At 35.3% G+C, this 23128-nt stretch overlaps 1 protein-coding gene across 1 annotated transcript in view; it reads right to left on the reverse strand.

Moving 5' to 3' along the window:
• Positions 1–23128, reverse strand: part of SEMA3C (semaphorin 3C) — a 174732-nt gene that overhangs the window by 76287 nt on the left and 75317 nt on the right. Inside the window, exons 3-5 of the mRNA XM_044245906.1 lie at positions 12914–13074; positions 11680–11742; positions 3083–3202 (exon numbers count right to left, since the gene is read on the reverse strand). Coding sequence (XP_044101841.1) covers positions 3083–3202; positions 11680–11742; positions 12914–13074 — 344 coding nt within the window. The remainder of the gene's footprint in view (positions 1–3082; positions 3203–11679; positions 11743–12913; positions 13075–23128) is intronic.

Here is a 23128-nt window from a genome sequence, read left to right on the forward strand (position 1 = left end):
TTAGATCAGTCTAGGAGAAAGGATGCTGATTAGAGGAGTCAGTTTGATCACTAAGGAATCTTGGTCACTGAGAAATAGTATTAGTTTATGGATGGTAATGAAAGTCAGATCAGAAAGGCTTAATAATGACATGAAAAACAGGAAATATAGCCTACTAGTCTGAGAAGTTCTGTGATGAGTAAACAAGAGAAAAAGAAAAAGTTGAGAAAAGTCACAGATCTGAGATAATGATTTTAAGGAAAAGAAACATCCTATTTTAAAACAGGAGAAAGAGTATACACGGGAGAAAGAAAACGAAGATAGTAAACAGAATAATGAAGGTTATTGATCAAAGAAATTTATTGATAAGAAAAATCCACAACTTTTCCTCTGAGAAGAGGAAAGCTATGAAAAGATACATAAACAAAAAAGTATGGGGACTAATTTGCTTCAAAAGGCTCTGGGAATAATTTGAATGCCTGTGATATTCTTGGTCATTCAAAGATAAGTTTATCTGCTTGATGACTGGCAAAATCAGTGGCTTAAAGGGTATTCAACTGCTGGAACCAATGTATGGAGATATCTGATAAAATCAACCAGAAATGAGATGTAGTAATATTCTAAGAATATGCAGCAAAATTAACCAATTATAGTTTTTAAACAAATGTTTTATTCATTATTTCAAGTCATTATGTACTTGTGTTGCTTTTTTTAGGAACAGAAGACAGAGAATGAACAGAATAGACAGAAGAGAGGTACCATGGTTAGGAATTGATGTAGCAAGGATTCGTAGGCTCTTTGGATAGGCTCTGCGAAAGCTCTGACTCAGTCTCACAGAATAATGGAAGATTCATAGGATATAATGAAAGTGTGTGTGATGTTGCAAATGTGAAGTAGGCTCATAAAATATCCAAGAACCAATGCATTGCTATTTGATAGGCAGATAGAAGGTGGCAGATAATGTCTCAAGAATAAAACTGAATTAAGTAATGATTGTGCCATCCTAATTTGGTTTACTCTCAAACTGCTTTAAAATACAGGATAAAGGCCGTATCTTTATACCAGCACATGGTGTTACTAGTAAGTACTACTTCTGGTCATTACAAAATACAACATTAGTGATACATAAGAAGGAAAATTCTCTCAAAATGCAACTCTCTGTATCATGTGGTCATTTTATGCTCAGGAATCTTTTATCCTAAAGAAAAGAAATACAGTAGATGCTTGCTAGATCATGCATTCTATCTTTATGTTATTATTTATATATTATAGATATATAGAAAATGATGTTAATGTGAAACCCTTTGACTTGAATCTACTATACACAAAGCTTAAAATTCATAACGCTTTTCCTACTTAAATTGGCTCCTATGATGTTCACATATTATTTGAAGAGATTAATTAATGAAAATGCTTCCCCCTTTGAAATATATCTTTTGAAGGGAAACTAAAGTAGTTCATATTTAGTAAAGTGATTAAATTTTATTCCATGCTGGTTTTCCAAAGGAGATTATTTTTTGGACCAACTTTCCAATTAAGCCTCGAAGTGCATAGTGGGCAATTTGTACATGGGAAAATGACTTTATTTGAAATCTGTGCTCTGCAAACTGCTATGCTATTGTTGGCCTGTACAGTGACTGCACAGCCTTCAGTGGAGTGTCTGACAGATTGCAGACGTCTGGGGCAGTAGTTTATTTAATCAATTGATCACAGGCATGTAGTTCTAATGACAAGCTCAATGCAGCCAACTGTAGTTTTCCAAGAAGCATAGTTTTACTTTTCTTCAAGAATTGTAATATTTCATATCATGTTGAACCACTTGGAAATGCCTCATTTGGGGTCAACTTATAATTACTCAGCTATTTTTAAATGACTTTTTATTTACCAAAAGATATGTGTGTATAAATACCATGCCTGAAAAAATTAATAGTAAAGCAATATAAAGAGAAGCATTGTTCAATTATATTTGTACTGAGTACATTAATCTCTGTGAAACAAAAATAAACTTAATAAGGTGTATCAGTAGCAACATTTAATCTTTTTTACAGTTCTAAACTCTAAAATTGAATTGACATTCTTTAAGAACTAGACATTCTAGATTTAAGTTGCATAAGGAAAACAAAGCCAGATAATTTGAAATAATTAAGTTTTTTAAATGCTTCTATTTAGTAAGACAACATGTTCGATTAAAGGAAGGAGGAAAGGCTCTTTTGGTCTGATGCATATTTTCCTTAGTCACTAATTACAAGCTCAGAAAAACACAGTTTTAAGTATCATTGGTGAAGTTCAACCAGCCTTTATTTGTCTATACATATTAGGTACATACTTAGTGTTCAGCAAATGTGTTTGTTCACAGAACCCCAAATCATTTTAACTAATGTAAGAATAAAGCTAGAAAAGTCTAGTGTAGACTAATGTTGGTCTAAAATGAAAGCATTATCAACTAACTATAAAGTTCTTTTCAGCAAGGACACCTGGGCTCCCTGCTTTATGTATCTGTGTGGGTATCTCATAAAAGCTTACCAAATTTAAAAGTTAAATAAGAAATTACTTAAATTAGCTTTAAGAAAGTGAGGTTATACTGTAATATTTCTATAATTTGGAACAAATAGTATCAATACCTTTTTTAAAGTTACACCATTTTTCTTTCTTTTATCTTTTGTAGCTTTTTTATTCAGAAATATATATATTTACTTGAAGGCAAGAGCCATACTTCAGTAATTGTGGGGGACAGCAATCAAATTAAATATATTTTGCGTTAAAAGGGCTTGAACCTTTGATTGATTACAACATTTTTTTATTATTATGTTATGATTACAACTTTTTAAGATTCAAATACAGTTCTTTTTTAAAAGATTTTATTTATTTATTTGAGAGAAAGAGAGTGAGAGAGAGCATGAGAGGGGAGAAGGTCAGAAGGAGAAGCAGACTCCCCGTGGAGCTGGGAGCCCAAGGCAGGACTCAGTCCTGGGACTCTGGGATCATGACTTGAGCCAAAAGCAGTTGCTTAACCAACTGAGCCACCCAGGTGCCCCTCAAATACAGTTTTAAGAAATATTTGGCACTAATACCAAAACTAACAATGAAAAATTGTTTCACTTACCTCTGATCTCCTCCCTCTATTCAAATAAGTACACACAGGGCTGAAAGCACCACTCCCACAAACATACAAGTGAGTGCGATTAAAAGCCTGAATTACACGGACGAAGTTCCCACAGCCATGCTGAAAGAACAAATGAATAAACAGTTAGCAATACAGTGACATTTATTGCTATTTCTAAGTAGTACTCTCATACTCCACCATATATTTCCTTCCTGCTCTCACTTTTTTGTTGTTGTTAGGAGGTAACAAGAGAATAGCATGGTTTATTCTATTGGTTTACTTCAGGAAGAAGGTAGTTCAACTTGGATAATGAGTAAAATGGTATGTCACTCTCATATTTCAATATTTTATATACTGTGTAAGTTTTTATGTTCTGAAACTTTATGAACTTATTCTTTATCTGAGAAAGGTGAGAAACTGAAAAGTACACCAAATTGTTTCCTCAAATTTTTGTCAAAATGTTACATGTGCACACACATGTTATATAAACATATTTTGAACAAAACCGCCTATACAAGGTCCATATCATCAATACTACACAATGGCAAATGCTACTGGCTTTTACAGTTGGCAAATAAAACAGACTGTTAAACACATGCCAGCGCTGTGATGTAATCATTGTCTCTCTAGCCTTCATCCCCTAAAATACCTTCTCCCCCAGTTTTCTTTTTCACCTGCTCCTAGTCCCACCATTGGAAAAGGTGTCATTTGTTCACTCAATGAAATGCAAAATATTATTGTAATTATAAGTTGACTCTGACCATGCAGAAGTATGTAAACACGGTTAGCACCAAAGGTAGATCTGTGACTGAATTAATCATTGCGTGCTATGTATTGCTAGGCTCACTATCCCTTGCTGATTACAAATTAAGCAAGCCTGAGATTGAATGTGGTTTTCTTCAGTCATTTTTTTCACAAAGAAGATCATAAAAATGGTGTTAAAGGGGTGCCTGAGTGGCTCAGTTGGTTAAGTGTTTGACTTCGGCTCAGGTCATGATCTCAGGGGATTGGCATCAAGCCCCATATCGGGCTCCTCCACTCAGCATCAACTCTGCTTCTCCCTTTCCCTCTACCCTTCCCCCTGCTGGTGATTTCTCCCTCTCTCTCCCTCAAATAAACAAATAAAATCTTTAAAAGATAAAAGATAAATAAAAATGATGCTACAAGAACAAAATTTTTTATTAATAGATATACTAAAAGGTAACAGTGGTTTTCCCATGGGTAGTCAGAAAGCATATATTTCTTCTCTTCTAGGTACCATATTACTAATTTTTTATAAGCACATTTATTATTTATATTATTAGGAAAGTAAAAAAAAAAACAAACAAAAAAACAAAAACCCCCAATTCTCCAAAATACAAGTTAGTTTTTTTTTAGAAGTCGTTTAAAGTCAATATTATTTTATTTTTTTCATAATATTCTCCTTTTATATTATTATCCACTAGTGAATATATGTTTATTTTTATATGTAGCAATTTTATACAATTTCTATTATGGATTTTATATGAAACAATCAATCATTCGCTCTGTTGTCAAACAAATTAATTCTTACACACCAGACTATACACTTCATTTTTATTTTAAGACATCAAGAATTTTTGTTAAATATATAGTGTCACTATGTCTTGACACCTGTTTATAGGGATATTTGGAAATTGACTACATAATTGTAGATGATAATGTGTTTCTCTGTAGAACAAGAATAGATGAAGTATGGTGTTTATATAATACGTCTATGTTAAGGTTATCTGTGAGCAATGAGACTTGTGTTTATTTTTCTCACATCCAAGTTTAGTCATTCTGGGATTCTGTATATACTATTTCCCCACATAAGACATGAATTCAATTCTATTAATAATAGATTATATGTTATCTTGAGTTTTGTAGACAGTTTACTGTCATGAATTACTGGTATTGGTAAGAAGAAAGATATCACTAATATGTTCTATATTTCAAATACAGATTATACGTGTTTCATGTATATGTTTTTCTATCTGTATATTTTATATCTACTTATCATGATCAATATTTGTTGGGAATTTATCATTCCCTAGACTTTAGAATGATCATTTTACATATTAACCTGTTTTACTTCCCAGGAGGTTTGATTTTTCACCTTTATAGCTTATATTTATTAAAGGTACTTATGCCATTTGGGCACTTCACATTCATTCAGTTTGGTACAACTCAACGCCTTTTAGCAAAATAGAGCATAGAGCTTTTTTAGTTAATCTGCTTGAGGTCATTCAGCTAGAAATAGGTTAAACAGATTTTCAAGCACAAATGTGTTTAACATTGAATCTTGTACTTTCAATCACTTTATAATTTGTCCTTGGGTAAGGAATCTACAGTGGGTAGAGGAGAGTTTTTCCAAGTTATTAATGTTTACAGAGCTCTTAATACTTTGATGTTAAGTATTTTTAATCTTCAGAGCAATGTTCCAATTAAAGTATTAGTCCCATTTTAGTGATGAGAAACTCGAGTCCCAAAGAGGTTAAATGAAGTACTCTAGTTTTAATAAGTAACTGAGCTGGATCTTGAACCATGGCTACCCTCCACCATCCAATTTTTGTAAAGAAAGGGGTGGGTTCACCATGAGACAGATTTCCAGGCTCCCTAATGATACCCAGTGTGCCCCTGCAACCTTCCCCACAGAGAAAAACTCAAAAGAAAAAATAGATCAGTTAATTATTGAAAATTATTTTCTAGGTCCTTTCCGTTTCCATAGTTTTTGTTCTCATTATTTCTGATTTAGACCACAGCAATCATATCAATGATATCCAGCAAATATTTACTGAACTCATTTTATGTAAACTCTGTGTATGGTACCAGCAACAGTGAAATAAATAAATTCAATTTCTCCTTGCAGAGAAAGGAAACCATAATACATGAGGCTACGTGCGGATGCTATATTAGAGTTATATTTTTTTCAAAAATATGCTGTAGGAGGAGAGAAGAGAGAATGAATAACGCTGACTTAGGTGTGAGGGTTTGTAAAGGGGTGTCGTTGGTGCGGGGACTTGAAGAATAGGCTAGATATTTTGACAGGCAAAAGCATAAAGAGCTTTCCAACAGAAAGAAAGAGAATATGAACAAAATAATGGGGGCATGACAGGGCAGGGTTTACTCGGGAAGCAGTGCCTAGAGGGGATAGTGAATTACTGTGTGATGAAACCGGAGAGGCAATTAGAGTTGGTCTGTCATCATGCCATCGTCTTCAGATGGGCAGTGGATGGTGGATATAAGTGTACAGATATCAGAGCCAATTGACCCGGGTTCAAACTCTAGCTTTACCTTTCAGTAGGTGTTTGAACTTGAGACATTTACTTAGCCTCTCTGTGCTTAAATCTTTTTACTTGTAAATGGTGATGATAACATTTGTTGTGAACAATATACTAATAAAGCACTTGGAATCGTGTCTGGCAAATCATACATACGCACAGTGTCAGATATTGGATTCTTTCATATGTATTTTTTTTATTTCAATGGTCAGAAAAGCCTGGTGAAGTGGACAGGGCATTTGTCCTGAACAGAGATTAGTACTGATCCTCTATGAAAGGTTTGGAGAACGCATCTTCAGTGAAGTTCAATACTGTGGATTTTTTCTTTTTTAATTGCTTAGTTCTTTTTAAAAACTATATCTTGATACAATGCTAAATGAAAAATTAAGCTGTTAACATTATGCAGAATATAATACCTTTTTTTCTATATTCTTAAACATTTCAAACAATCTAATTTTTAAGTGATTACTTTGGGGTAGGGAATTCATTTTATTTACTTAATAGTAATATACCACTTACTGTGTGCAATGTGCTGTTCTAAGCTCTCTTAAAATATTAACTCATTAATCCTTGTAACAACCCAGTAAGGTAGAGATGATGAGAATGCCCATTATGCAGACAAGGAAACTGAAGCACAGCGAGGTTAAGTTTCTAGGGTCAAAGAGCTCAGAAGAGATTGTTTTCTGTTGCATTTTACATGCTTTTCTCGGTCTTCAAAGATTTCCATACTGAACATGTATTTGTTATGTAATTTTTAACAGGAATGTTTTTGAAATATGTCCTGGAGCCCAGATGCATAAGGCTTTAAAAATATTGACTCCTCATTGCCCAAACTAAGCAATGTGGAAAAAAAATGCCTTCTTCTTTTCTTCTTGGTCTACACATCTTTGGTGTGAGCAATAAATCAAAAGTATTTTGATGAATATATTTCTTTTTTTTTTTTTAAGATTTTATTTATTTATTCGACAGACTGAGATCACAAGTAGGCAGAGAGGCAGGCAAAGAGAGAAGAGGAAGCAAACTCCCCCCCCTGAGCAGAGAGCCTGACTCGGGGCTCGATCCCAGGATGCCAGGATCACGACCTGAGCCAAAGGCAGAGGCTTTAACCCACTGAGCCACCCAGGTGTCCCTTGATAAATATATTTAAAGAAAGTATATTATCCAGTAGTTTGGGATCCTTTGGTCACATAAATAGGGATACTGATATTCCTCAATTAATTAATAAAGTTTGTGTGCATTTAATGCACATATATCTAAATATATATAATCCTGCTTAATTTTCCAACAATCTCTTACAGTATTTACTCAGTGCATTCATTATGCCCTATCTCATTGGATGTTTGACAGCATGTGCTACTGTTTAAGCTCAATTTATTTAGAGTATGAATAAAATATTAATATTTAGAAACAAATGGAGCATGGAGGAATGTGAATACAAAGGGGCAGAGAGAGAAATGGGAGGCAGGTTATAGTCTCTTTAGCTAGGCAGAAAATTAGTTATATTCCCACCATGATCATGTATTTTCTTTATAAACATTAGTTTATTATGATATATGATTACTGGGATCAAATTTTTGTCTATCTTGAATTATTCTCTAATAAGTGTTATTTTTTCTAAGTAATTAAAATTTGATTCATTTAAAAAAAGTCTAAAGGAATAAGAGATACTTAAGTCCATGCTGTATATTTTCTTTCAACAGCTACAGCAGTATGGATTTTAACTGTCACTAGTTTATGTTTTGCTTAAGTAGATGATTAATATAATATGTAAAATAAAAATATTTTACTTTAACCAAAATGAACTTCTAAAATATGTGCATAATGAATTTGTTACAAAGATTATTAATTTAAAGGCATTAATAAGCTCACCATCCACTGCATCCTACCCCCAACTTCTGACAATCACTTGGAACAGACTCCCATGCTTTGAATTGTTTCAGTTCTTGTTCAACTTTATTAAGTGCCTAGATACAGGTCTGGGCACAGAGAACAATGACATTACCCAGTACTTCCAATCAATAAGGGGAGAGTTATAGTTACAAACACAGCAATATATGTCAGAGTGTTTCCAGCGTACACAGAGGGACAGCCACCCCAATAAGACTTCCCAGAGAAGTGACATCTGCACTGTCACTTGAGATGGTGAGTGGATGACGGAGGTTAAAAAGATGGGAAGATGACTGAATAAGGCAGCCACATGTACTTGGTGTCAAAGGCTGAAAGAGGAAAAGGGTAATACTTATTTGAATTTCAGTATAATTGAAATGAAAGAAAGAAAGTTAATATAGACCTAGTAGAGTTGCCAGTAAAATCTATCAAAACTTTCCTAAATACCCCAACTGCAGTGGTTTTTTTTTTTTTTTTCTTTGTCTGTTGTGGGTATCCTTAGCATTTACCGAATTCTTCCTAGTGAGAGGATATGTTTTATCAGATAAGACAGTAGCCTCCTGCCCACTTGCTAGCAGGACAGCTGTGGTAAGTTCCTCACTCTTTGAGTGATTTTTTTTTAATCTTAAAAATGCGAATGGTGACTATAATGTCCATCTTGTAGCACTGTTGCAAGGATTAAAAGAAAGACTTAGAGGGCACCTGGGTGGCTCAGCTGGTTAAACAACTGCCTTCGGCTCAGATCCCAGAGTGCTGGGATCATGCTGGCAGCTCCATAGGGAGTCTGCTTCTCCCTCTGACCTTCTCCCCTCTCCTACTCTCTCTCTCTCTCAAATAAATAAATAAAGTCTTTGAAAAAAAAGAAAGACTTGGAACGGTGTCTGGCCCATTCCATTAAATGTTGACTACTGTTATTTGATAGGTATTGCGTATATGGCTCATCATCTCTAATGTATTATAAGGACTCTTAAAGATAGAGACTCCATCTTATTCACCTTTGGTTCCTTCACAGTAGTTAACTGATTTTCACAAATTAAGATTCCCCTGTTTTTAAATAAAATAGAAAGTATTAGTTGATATTTCTTCTAACAGAATTAAGAAGATGCTTAACTATTTAGTTTCATTAAAGAATGTAATAACAGTAACAATAACAACAACCTTTCCCTACCACTGGTCTTCTTCTTGTGGCCTGATGAAAAGACACTTCTCTGTAAGTACTTCTTCACATGTCTGAAATCAACTGGGTTTGTCAAACATTCTCTTCTCTTCATAGAACATGGATTTAGAAGTTAGTTTGATTATTTCCCAGCACCTAACAATGCTGGCCATACTAGAAGAGAACCCTCTACCAGTTACTTCTGTTATGTATACTAATTGGCTGCAGAGCAGAATTTAAAGATACCCATGAATGATATTACAGCATGATGAAACTATGGGAAAATGTAAGCATATATTGAAGATTTCATCTAATGACTCCTAATTACAAGAAAGCAAATGACAGAGCATTTCCATTTTGCCAAAGGAGGAAAGACATTAAATGATTTGGCTAAGATTCTTCAGAAAATCAACACCAATCTTTGGAAAGAAAATGTACAATGGTATCTAAATCCTACATGTTCTATCTGTGACACTTTGTATGAATGGGAAATGAAAATCTTTTTGAACAAAGAGGACAACTAAATACAGAAATTACAGTCACAGGATATTATTATGGCAAAAAACAAGACATGGAAGAATGCACATCAGTGGGGCAAATCTCTACATTAAAGGATGAACGAAAACATTTAAATTCATGTACATTATTGAAATAATAGCTTCATGGGACAAAAAAAGACTTCTCCACAACATTACACTTTCTACTATTTGTTCCCTAGAAGATAAGCATAATTTTTTTTTTTTTTTAGTGTTTCTTATATATTTTTCTGGATTTTTTCCCATAAACTATGGTCCAGCAGATCCTATGGGAAGCAAATATGCCTCTGCAAGCTCCTTCTGCCCATTTGAAAACTTCTCTTAAAAGATGAATTCTAAACCTGGAAATGTGAGACCCAGAACTGAATCACCAGCTCTCAACAACACCCTCCAGTGAGACCCAGAGATATTAGATGCCAGGGTCTTCCATGGCCCTGTCTTGCACCAGACCTTTTAAGAACCTCATCCCAGAGAGTAAAGAGTCAGTGAAAATAAAAGTTTAATTTTCACACTTCCTCTTTCCACAAGGATTAGTCTTTTCCTTGAACCACCACGACGAATCTCTGAAACCCTCACTATCAAATCTCAGTGCCATAGCCTTGGACCCTGAAATCAACATGTCTTACCTCTACACTTTTAATGAGTGCTTAGTCAACATTTTTTACACAAAGCCAAAGCTGTTATTTCTTATGACCTCAGATCTGATTGTGTGTATGTATGTGTACAAATACTAGTTTTTCTAACCAGCCACCGTATTTCAACTTCATACCTGCATAAGCACTTCCATGCTCCTTCAATTAATGTTGACTTCTCCAGCAAGATAATAAAGTTGAGGAGAATCAGACTATTTTGGTATACATTATGGCTGTAGCAATAAACATTATGCTAGACACATAATAGGGGCTCAATCTATATTGGTGGAATGAATGACTGAAACAGTGAATCAATGCATAAAAAATGTTCTTTACCACATTATTTGTGTAAGATGGGTAATTCTGATATAGAGTTCCATTATGAGAGTTTTCACAATTTGAGACAAGACAAAATGATGTACATGCTTTATTATAAAATTAACAAACATGTACACTGAAGCTTGGCTCTGTGTATTTGTTTTAGCATATTTGAGAATAATTTAATGTATCAGTTTCAGCAAGCTGTTTGCAGAAATCCACATAGATTTCTTTCTTAACTCTTTATATGGAATTCCACATAAGATATACAATTTGTACAAATGTTGCATACTGAACATTTATTGATATTCACAGCTGCCTTGATTTTTGTTTCTGTGGTTATTTTTAACTAACAAAGATATCAGTAATCATTGGTGATTTATGCCTCTGGAATGTGCTGGCTCACCAGTACCCTTTTGCTGAGATCTTTCTTTGGAAAAGCCCACATGGTATCTGGGAGCTTCTCCAGACACTTGCATTATCATTATTTCAGTGGCCTGCTGAGAATTCTGCAGGTTGGATCCACTGGAACAGGGGTTATTACTGAAATCCATCATGAAAAGTGTCGGAATGCAATAATGAAAGCAAGGCAAGAAGTTTTTACCAAGTCAGGAATTCCTAAGTTACAGTGTTTAAGAGTTCCAATTCCTTTGCATTTTCATTTTTTACCATGTGTCCAGCAAAGGATTTAAAATACCAACACCCTTTGTCTCACTCTTGGCTGCACTCGAGGTACATGGATTCAAAGACCAAATATTTAAGTTTTAGAGCTTTTTTAGGCACTCACTGTGGGATCTTTGCCAGCCATCTTGCACTCTTCGACTTTGATTGTAGATGCTGGCCAGAAAACCTGCTCGGAAAGGAAAATAAAGGTTACATAATCTCACTTACACTTATGACAGCTCAGTGCTCTTCATCTACTTTATGTTAACACATTTCTTTAAGGCATTTCTATATTTATATTTCAAGATTCTTTCTTTCAGTTTATAAACTGAAATTCATAAAGATTTTATTATTTTATTCTAATAACTGTTTTTATTTTTCTCATCAATTTTTCCTTTAACAAAAGACTTTCAATAATATGTGCCCATTTCCTAATGACATAATATTAAAATAATGTCATTCATGTGTACAATAAAATGTATATTTCCCTCCTTTTCCATTATTCTTTTTTCAACTGCTTACATCACAATTTATATCTACATTACTATTTTGGTTCACAATGAATTTATATTTACATTACCATTTTGGTTTAATATTATTTTTGGTAAACCACAGTCAGGCTGGTAGATTTACTTAAAAACAGCCCCTAGCCTCAACAGCTAAAATAACTTGGATTAAATCCAAGAGATTCCCTCCCTGAAATACTTAGCTAGTGTTCTAAGTCACAATGGCTTTGGGTCAAGTCTGACAGTGATGATTATTATTATTTTTTTAATTGCCAGCCACTGACCCTTGTTAAAATAATAAATTCAGAAGTCTCCTTATTGTAATAAACGTATAATTAATTAACTTTTATTTCTTTATTCCATGAAGACCAATTTATGTCCTTCTTATGAAATAGAATGATAAATATAGGTCACACTTGTTCAAAGAACAGTGCACTTAATAATGGTTCTTTTTAAGGCCTTCTTGGATTGCATACAGATGATAAGGTAGATCTTCCTTTAGTCTGATCATTTTTTCAGGCTATATTATATGCTTCTTTCTGTCTGTCTATCTTTCTATCTCTCTCTCTGTATCCACACCCACAAACAATCATATGCAAACACATATACAGGAAGTGTTTTCTCATTTCGTTTTAGATTTTGAAGTGTTAAAATCTATGAAGCTAGACAGTGAGAACTGAATTGATTATATTTTCAGTCCATGAAGTAAGTACTAACTTCTGATTATTTGTTGACATGCAGCCTGTATTTTTTATAGTTCTAATGGAATACACAATTTTTTCATTTTATTTGAAATTTTTAAAGAAAAAGGAAACTAACTCAACATGGCCTTCATAGAAATGATAAACTTACACTCAAAGGTTCTTGACTTATATTGTTAATATTCAAGGAAAGAATGTGATCTTTGCTGCCCACATATATCCGGTCCTGATCTTCATCCATTAATAATATCCTGTAGTCTAAAGGGTGGTGGGACAGGCTGAAGTATTCAGAGGTCTTGGTTTCACGAAGCTCTGAAATAGTGAATAGCACAGTGAAAATAGTGTATCTTGGTTCCATGATTCTATTATTTTAATGAAAATTACTTTATAGAAATATTTACCAAAAAGTTAAGATATATTTTCCTTCCTATGATAATAAATAATTTAAAAGAATTATGTTAGTGGTTATTTTTATTTATTGCTTCTATATTGAAATAAGACATAAATAAATCAATAAATACAATGTTGAAGTTTATGATTCTATTTTATTGCAAAATTATTCACATTATGCAAGAATCTCATCTCGGTTTGATCACTGGTTATCATCAGCTCAAAACTAAAATAGATCAACCAAAAAAACAGAGTAAATGAGCAGATTGAACAACAAAAAAAAACAAAATAATGACAGTATTATGTCTTCTTAACTTCTCTTAATGTTTTATGGTTATAATCAATACATTTATCATTTTAAGATAGGTATTTTTTACTTGAAATATTTACCTTACTTCCTCAACATAATTCTAACTAGTTTGATTTTTTTTTTAATAAATTACTTGAAAACAAATCTACTCTTTGCCTGTTATACCTCATCCAGAAGACAATGCTATTTAAATGACAGTCTGGCTATGTATATATCAAAAAGTAAACCACAAATATTCAGATGACCTGAATGTTTAGATTTTCAGTATGTCAATGATCACTGACTCATGCTCATTTAACTTCTTTTACAATATGTGCAAAATATGTGCCCATACAGCCGAACTTTGAAGACAATGAATGTACCACGGCAATTAAAAAAAACAACAATCAGTATAGCACATTCAATTTTTTTTTCCAGCCAAAATACTTCTTTTTACAATTTATGCTTTTCCCATTCAAATGGTGAAGTATTTCTTCATTCTTGGGATTATGATCTTAAGAGAATGACAAACTCTACAAAGCAGTCTGCTTTCATAATTTACTGTTTCAGTGATGAATCATTTCTAAATTTTAGACATTGAATCACAAATATACTTCTAGAAATTCTCATAGGCTGTGGTGTGACATAAACCAAAATTGAAATGGTAAGAATTCTTTTTTTAAAAAAATATTTTATTTATTTATTTGACAAAGAGCTAAAGAGAGAGCACAAGTAAGCAGAGCGGCAGGGAGGGGGGGGAGAGAGAGAAAGCAGGCTCTCTGCTGAGCAGGGAGCCCAATGCGGGGCTCAATCCCAGGACCCTGGAATCATGACCCAAGCCAAAGGCAGCCATTTAACCAGCTGAGCCACCCGGGCGCCCCCAAACGGTAAGAATTCTTATAGAAGGGCATGAACTATATAGTCTGTGAACTCTTGGGCCATATCCCATATGCAAGGATAGAGAAGTCACAAATTTAACCTATTTCCTGGGCATATCAGTTCAGAATGTTTGCCATTATATTCTTCAAGCAGTTCTATATCTAGCCAAGAATCTGAAAATGTCATGGGAGTAGAACAGTGATTATGAAACCAGACTGTGGTACCAAACTTCCTGTGACATTGAACAAGTTACTTAACATCTTTGGGATTTAATTTTCTCATTTGCAAAAGCCAACAATATCACCTCTACCAAGAGTTTCCATGGAAATCAACTGAATATATGTAAATCTTAGAAAATGACTGACAGAAAAAGTATTCAAAAAGTTCTAATAATTATGGGTTAGTTATTAGTATAGTATTATCAAATTAGAATTACTATTCAAATGACATATGGAATTGGATAAATAGATACACATTTTTCTTTTTTTTCCCTTTTTCTTTTAATTTAAGGAACTAGATTTCTCAAATTACTAACACATAATCATAAAACATAGTCTCTGATATTTTGTCCACACAATGACAGTACAGTGTAGAAATTTTTTTATGTGGAAGTTATAAAAATACTTCAGAAGAGTCTTAAGAACTAAATCATGTGAGAAGACAGAAACAAAAGACACTGGAAGATGATTTAAACAAGAGAATAGATGACAGATCTGGAAATCGAAGATCTGAGCTGCAGAGCGCTGTGTGGCGTGCTAACCTAGTTCTAAGTTACTGGGCCTCAGGAGGCATCACAGACAGGTGATGCGGATGACAACCATGGTACCACTGGTCCAGGAACTGGAACTGCTTCTTTCAGGAGGAAAGCAAGACTGAAGAGAGGGATGTCATTCAGGAAAAAAAGTCTGCTCCTGCCAGACCAGATTATTGCTGAAATAGGGGAAAAAAGGAAAAAAATCCAAGAGCTCAGAACATGAGAAAATATAGTATTCAAGAAACGTCACTCAAAGTTTGCAGAGACGAAGTCTGCCTTGATATTGCCTAAAATTCAAGATGTCATATAAAGCTTGGTTTTCATCATATGGAAGAGACTCATGGTTGTATAATGTTTCTATAAAAAACATCAGGAGAAAGGGATAGTTTGGGGTGAAGAATAGATGTTCAACACATACCTCTTCAATAAATAACTCTCCAGTGAAATATATAGACTAGAAAAGTAAAATATGACTGCATTCATGGCCTCTGGGGCCCAACCAGCAGAGTCTGAATCTGAGCTCTGCCATTTCATTTCTTTTTGTTTTTTTCTGTGTGTGTGTGTTTTTAAAGAGTTTATTTATTTATTTGACAAACAGAGATCACAAGTAGGCAGAGAGGCAGGCAGAGAGAGAGAGGAGGAACCAGGCTCCCTGTTGAGCAGAGAGACGGATGCGGGCTCAATCCCAGGACGCTGGAATCATGACCTAAGCTGAAGGCAGAGGCTTTAAGCCACTGAGACACCCAGGTGCTCCATGCCATTTCATTTCCATATATACTTGGCAGGTTACTTTATCCCTCTGCACTCTAGTGTCTTCATGTGTAAGGTCAGAATAATAATAATAGTACCAACCTCATAGCGGTGTTGTGAGGTTTAAATTGTTGATATACATCAAGTGCTTAAAAGAGTGCCCGTCCCATAGTGACATGTGTTATATTATTATGACTCGGGAAAAGACATCAAGCTTCAACCAGCAAGGTAAGAACAATTCTTTACACATGGAGGAAACATGAAGGACCAGATGGCCTGATTTTTATTTGTTCATATATTTAATACTTCATTTTTTCACAGGTAGAATGTACTCAAATTATTTGAATAGGAGAATAAAATAAGAAAATCATTTTTAAGGAAAATAATTCGTTTGAGCAGCAGGATAATTTTAAAGTATGTGAGACTGGACCTATGAGATGAGGGTATTCCAGATGTGATGTTGATAGAGACCTGATATGCTAAAAATGGAAAAGAAGAATTGATGAGCAGAATGCTTAAAAGAAAGGATTTGGAATCGATTTTATAAGAAGCTGGTCTGGGGGCGGTAAATGGAAGCTGTAAGCTAAGAACAGGACAAATGAAAATGCCTTTACTGGTTCTGGGGGATTTGAAAGGGAAATTTCCTTGATAGACAGATTGCTTGAGTATTGACAGATTAAATTCAAATCAAAGCAGATACATCCCACAAACATGTAAAACTAAAGTATCTGTTTGCCATCAGAGCTATCAAGTCAGGGGCGCCTGGGTGGCTTTGTCATTAAGTGTCTGCCTTTGGCTCAGGTCATGATCCCAGGGTCCTGGGATCAAGCTCCGCATCAGACTCCCTGCTCCGTGGGAAGCCTGTTTCTCCTTCTCCCACTCCCCCTGCTTCTGTTCCCTCTCTCTCTCTGTGTCTTCTCTGTCAAATAATAAGTAAAAGAAATATCAAGTCAGCAGGTAGAGTTTTTCCAATTCTTCTCAGGGGTTATGTTGAGTTTCTGAGAGTCGACAGCTCTGAGAATGCCCTGAGAAGAGACTCTGAGGTAGTAAATCTGAAGTGAAAAGCCAAACATAGAGATGCATTGATTGTTTCACCCAAAAGGAGCAGCTCTGTAATTGAAACTGAAAGTGAATCATGATATATAGGCAACATATAGTGTGCCATTGTGGTGGGAGTATACAATCTAAGTCAGACAGTCCTGAATTGAAATGCAAGCTTAAACACTTACTGAGCATACTATTTTAAGAAAGCTACCACTCTTTGCCCAATTTTGATTTCCTCATCTCTAGGTTATGCTAACACCCAGTAGTGGGTCAGGGTGTGCTCCTTTGAGCAGGAGACACTTGACCTTCCATCTAAGAGTTTTCCTTGTCTTCCCCGTAGGCAGAGCCTGTCTATATCTACCATCATTGTCCCACCTCACCCCTAGCCCGTGAGTGACTTAAATGTGACTTGTGATGAGTGCTGGTCAATGAGAATTAAAGGGAAGCTTTCTGCAGGAGTACTGGAAGAGGTTTCTTCTGTCTTCAAAACTGGCACCAAAAAAAAAGAGGTGATTTCTTTTTCTGCCTCTGGACATTTGTACATGAGGGCTATGATATGTGATGCAGTTGCTGCTTACCATGCACACTGGGAGCTCAGAATGGCAAGCAAAATTTTAGAAAAAAACCTGGCTGAAGAAATGATTTAATCTCTGAACAAATCCTAGAACTGCTCTATCATCACTGGACCACTTTCGTAACAGAAGATTAAAAACAAAAATCCATGCAATTTTTTTTTTTTTTTTAGACACGTTGAGGTTTGCACTTCCTGTTGTTGAAACCCTTCCTAGAGACACCTGGGTGGCTCAGTCAGTTAAGTGTCTGCCTTCAGCTCAGGGCATGATCCCAGGGTCTTGGGATCCAGCCTGTGCAGGGCTCTCTGCTCAGTGGGAGTCTGCTTCTCCCTCTCCCACCCTGCTGCTTCCCCCTGCTTTCTAAAATAAATAAGAAAAATTTTTAAAAAAGAAAAGAAAAGAAAAATGAACCCTTCTTAACTGCCACGTCTTCCAAGTATTCACAGCCCCTACCTGCCACCTTCTCATTCTTTCTATCATGGTTTGTTTCTTTCCAGTATTTTTTAAAATATTCTTTTTTCTTTTCCCCTTCTCTTCCTAATCTATACTGAAATAAAACCAAGAGTGTGATCTTAGCCGGGAAAACAGCCTCAAACAAAATTTACTTGCAAGTATCAAACAATGGCAGCTTTCCCATTTATCTGTTTCATTAGAAAATAATCAATTTCTTGCATTAATTCAAATACCAGAGGGAGCAATAACCACATTAACTAAAGACCTTTCTGGTTCAAGGATTTTATCTATTTTCCTGAGCCATAAAGCTATCTTCAAATTTAATTATCTGCCGCCCATTGACAGTTGACAGCTGTTAACCAAGGAAGATTTACTTAGGAAGTGCCCTGTTACAAACCTAGAAGCCAAGGTTATTTTGTTTAAATGCTATTTAAATTACTGTTAGTTAGCCATAACTGAACTCTGGAGCTTGGGAAAAAAAACAAAACAAAACAGACTTTTTTTTTTTTTTAGAATAAAGAGATGAGTTCAAAGCATTGAGGATCTTTATCTATAAAAAGAATGACTGAAGAATCTATCATTTTGGTTTAATGCAGATCCAACATAAGCCAAATGAATGATTCAGTGATTTGGTCATAGTAAAAGAAAATGATTTAATGATTTGGCTAGTGAGAAGGAAATCACTATTTCTGGTCTTTCGACTAAACAAGTCAAAGAAAACACCGTCCTTTTACTTCTCTAAATCTTAACAATGATGTCATCGCTTTTTAAGTGTTGGAGGTAAAACTAGTTGTGTTGTTTCTCAGAACATGCTCAACAGTTTGAGAAGGAACCTTGGCTGAGAGTATGTAGTATTAGAAAATGCAGTGCCCACAAAGGGCAGTGTAGGTCTCTAAGTCCCTGGGAAAATCTCCTGGGAAACAGTATTTAAAAAAAAAAAAAAAAAAAATGCATGCTTCTATCCTGAAATCCACATTATTGTAGAGTTCTGTGATGGAAAATTACTGTAATGCCTTCCATGCCAATGCTCCCTGAGGGAAAATTTGCAGCATAATATGCTTACCTGAAATTCATGTATTGACATGGATTTTCCTTTGTAATAGAAATTACCAGGAGCCTTGAGAATTTCACCAAGGTTGGGAGAATAATACATTCCTCCAAAATATAAACCCTAGCAATATAAGCTTCTGGGTTCACTTTAATATAGTTAATATATTGCTGTAGCAATTACAACATAATTTAATATACAGTAATATATTCTGTCTATAAATAACACTATCTCTAACTACATAAGAACTTTTGTTCTCTGTCGAACTAGTGAGAGATCTTAACATTTCTGTGGTGACTAAGTCAATAAAAACTCATTCATGCTCTGAGAAATGTGATCTTGGTGAAGGGTGGCCAGTCCTTCTTTCTCATAAACAATATGTATCTGTTAAACTATTAAGTAGGAGAACTCATTCGTTCAGAATTCTACATTATCTTTGGCCTTTTATAAATGACAAGTACAAGATTACTTGAGTGAAAATCAATTCCCAGGGTCTCTCTATTAGAAGCGTATGCTATGGTTACTTATTAATTATATTTAAAGTTCATGATGTGTTATTAACTTATGTGTTCAATACATACATATTGAGCCCTTATCACAGCCGACTAGACACTGTTCAAATAGAGGCCACAAATATGAAGATCCCAGGCCCTCACAACAATTCCAAATCTTATCTTACATTCTGTTATTCTGTTTGGCTAGCCCACCGTGACCTTCTCAACATAAACCTTAGCTGTCCCCCAGGCAGAATGCGCATCTACAGATTTCAAAGTAAATCCTTAGGATATCTTTTACTTCAGAGCTATTGCTAGTGACAGGATAATTTCCTCTCCAGAATGTCTTTTCTCAGAAGAATTTTAAGTAGTACCGGCTTAAATGACCCATCCTCTCCCTAAGGCTCACTGTTTTTGAAACTGGGTTAGAAACTGAACTTCACCTGTCCCTTTAGGATAAACAAGCAGATAGAGACAAGAGCAGTCAAACTTCACCAGAATAAAAAGATACCTCCTAATTCCTAAAGCAAAGAAAAGGTAGAAGGCATGCTGTTAAAACCACATTTGCTTAAAAGTAATAGCCCCTAATAATTACCACGTGTGGGCTTACCAGTAGGAGAAATGGTTCCAGGTATTTATAAACTTATTTCATTTAATTGGCATTCAAAGCCTTTGTGTTAGGCCTTAATATTATTCCTGTTCCACACATAATGAAACTAAAATTCAGAGAATTTGAGCAATCTAACCAAGGTCACAGGGTAATGAATAGAAGAGACTAGAGCCAGGATTCAAGGCAAGGTGAGTTCCTTAATCCATGAATTCAGTTGAATACCCTCGTTTTTTCAAATCGGACAGACTTTAACACTATTTGTTGGGCTTCCCAGCATGTTCTCCCCATACATATGCAGGTACACCTGTGCAATAACAAATGTAGTGTAAGAAATGCCTCTGAACCTCAAATTGTCTTTGCTAGTTTGAGGAGCATGGCAGGGGATGAGGGGAAGGGGTGACCACACTCCAAACAACTTGAGAATGATCAAAAATTCTTACTAAGCCATCATACCAAGTCTGAAAAAGGCTACTATGAAAGTGAGATGAAAAGAGTCAAACATAATTTCACGTAAAGGTAAAAAGATCCACTTCTCTGCGTTTTTGGATGGACAGGCATGATTAGCTAAGTGGAAGAGAAATGCCACCTGGATGAGAGAAGGAACAAGGGAAACAGTTTTATTCAGTGAGCCCGGTCAGGGATGTTAACAGTGAATACAGACTATCTCCCAGGAGTTGTGTCAGAGGGAAAATTAGCCAATATCCAGAAGCCTTTAAGAAGGATGGTTCTCACTCTAGTTTGCCCTAGACCGTACAGCGTGTGGCTGTTTTTCCAGCAAAATTATCTATAGTGCCTCTTTTGTACTCTGAAAGGATTCATGGTTTGGATGTTGAATTATATGGTCATTCCACTTTTAAGACCCTTTCTCTTGTTTGGCACGGCTTTCCATTACCTTTAGAATAACATCTAATATTCTTTGTGTCCTTACAATGATCTGGTTAGAGATTACCTCATTAAAATTCTCACTCATCACTTTTTGCATCTTTGTGTTTTCACCCTTCTGACCTTCTTTTCACATTTTCAAACATGCCTTTCTCCTTTCTGCCTCAGGGCCTTTGTACATGTTCTTCCTCCGTTGACAGGATTCCTCCTGCCATTTTCTAACACCCACTCATAACTCAAGCAGTAGTTTCCATGTAACTTAAATTGGATGCTTCATAAAGGCCTCCTTAATCCTCTAGATGAGGTTATGTCTCAGGTCTGTTGATATATGCTCAATTACCCTTTGTGGTTTTCTCTTAAAGACTGCTTAGAAGATCACTTAAAATGTTCTAAAATACCATGGAGTAGAGGGTGGGGGGGACTACACTCTATGACTTGTTAATACCATCTCTGTATTCTGTATAACTTTACAGCTGGAACTGCATCTGAATACAAGACAGAGTTCTTTGTCCATTCACATTCTATGTTTTTCCTTCTATACTGAGTCTTAGGATCTTTTAATCTTGATGAGTTAAAAATTATGAAAATGACAGGTGCCCGAGGGGTGGCTCAGTCAGTTAAGTGTCTGACCCTTGATTTTGGTTTAGGACATGATCTCAGGTTCCTGTGATCAGCCCCAAATCAGGCTCCATGCTGGGCATGAAACCTGCTTGAGATTCTCTCATTCCTCTCCCTTTTCCCCTTTCCCTCCCCTCCCCCACTTGCATACACTCCCTCAATCTCTCTCCAAAAAATACTCTCCCTCCCCCTCTGCTTCTCCCTCCACTCATGCTTTCTCTCTAAAACAAAAACAAAAATATGACCAGAGCCAATAAAATGAGAAAAAAAATGCTATCAAATTTCAAAAATTCAGGTTTACATGATTATAATTTATTCCTATTAAAGGGTAAGGTGTATGGAGGGGAGAGGGTAGAATCATTTTTGGAATTAGCCAACTGGAGCTGAAGTTCTAGCCTCACCATTTGTTGATACAGGGTTTGATTTGTCCCCCTTCTCCAACCACTCCCTTCTACCCACCCCAACCTTGGTTCTATTATCTACAGAATAAAAGGAAGAATAAGATTATAAATGAGAATGATCTTTAATGTTCCTTGCAGCAATAAAAATGTCCATGAAAACAATTCCTTTTCCACTGTTTTTAAGTATTACCTACTGTTGTAGAATATCTGAAAATGTAATCTTTCACATTACCATAAATCTCACAGGAAAAAAGGTTATGTTTAAAAACATATCTTAGAAATATGACCAAAGAAATACAACTGTGTTTTTTTCTGGAAAAATTAAGCTAAGCCAAAAACTAAGGCATTCCTTTCCCCTACCTAAAGAATATTCAGTTTGTGTTGTATTTTTCAATCAACTGGAACATGACGAACTCTGACCTCCCTTCCTCTAAGCTCACTTGAGAGACAGGAAAGCACACTTCAAGGATGTTAGGTCCCAATCTCTGGCTCCTTGTGTGGGAAGTGGTGGCTAGATTCTATCTCAGGTATAAAGAATATGCAATTGGGAAATGGTTAAGATGTCTTGAGTCTCTGAACTAGAAGGAAGTAACTTCTGGAAAGTAGAACCAAATCTGAATCCATTGTTAAGCTGTAGAGGACAGTATGAAGGAGCTGAGCCATCATTTTCATCACTGGTGTCCCTACTGTCAGGAAGGCCTCAGTTTCAAAGTGTCCACTTGAGATGTAAACAAGGGAGATAACTTGTAGAGGAGGAAACACTTCATCTGACACCTCCTTTCTACAACTCTTGACACTTCTGGAAAAGCTGCCTTGGGGCAAGGTATTCAAAACCATCAGTCCAAGGTAGTTAGCAAAACAAAAGCAGAAATGCAACAAGAGAAAGCCAAAAGCAAAACAAAACAAAAACAACTAAGGGGATATAATAACAATTGGAGAATGGTATAAATTAGTATATAATATAATATAGTGCAAATATTATAACAAATATAGCATTATGCTTTCATTACAATTATATATGTAGAGATTTGAAGATATGGGAAACATTTTTCATGCCATAAAGTTTTAAAAGCAGGCTATAATATGAAAACTGTTAAAAATTATTCACAGATAATAAAGAATAAGAGGACCTATTTTAAAATATTAGTGCTAAAAAGCTTCTGATGGTGAGACATAGAAATT

The sequence above is a fragment of the Neovison vison genome, chromosome 4 (assembly GCF_020171115.1).
Source record: "Neovison vison isolate M4711 chromosome 4, ASM_NN_V1, whole genome shotgun sequence".
NCBI lineage: Eukaryota > Metazoa > Chordata > Mammalia > Carnivora > Mustelidae > Neogale > Neogale vison.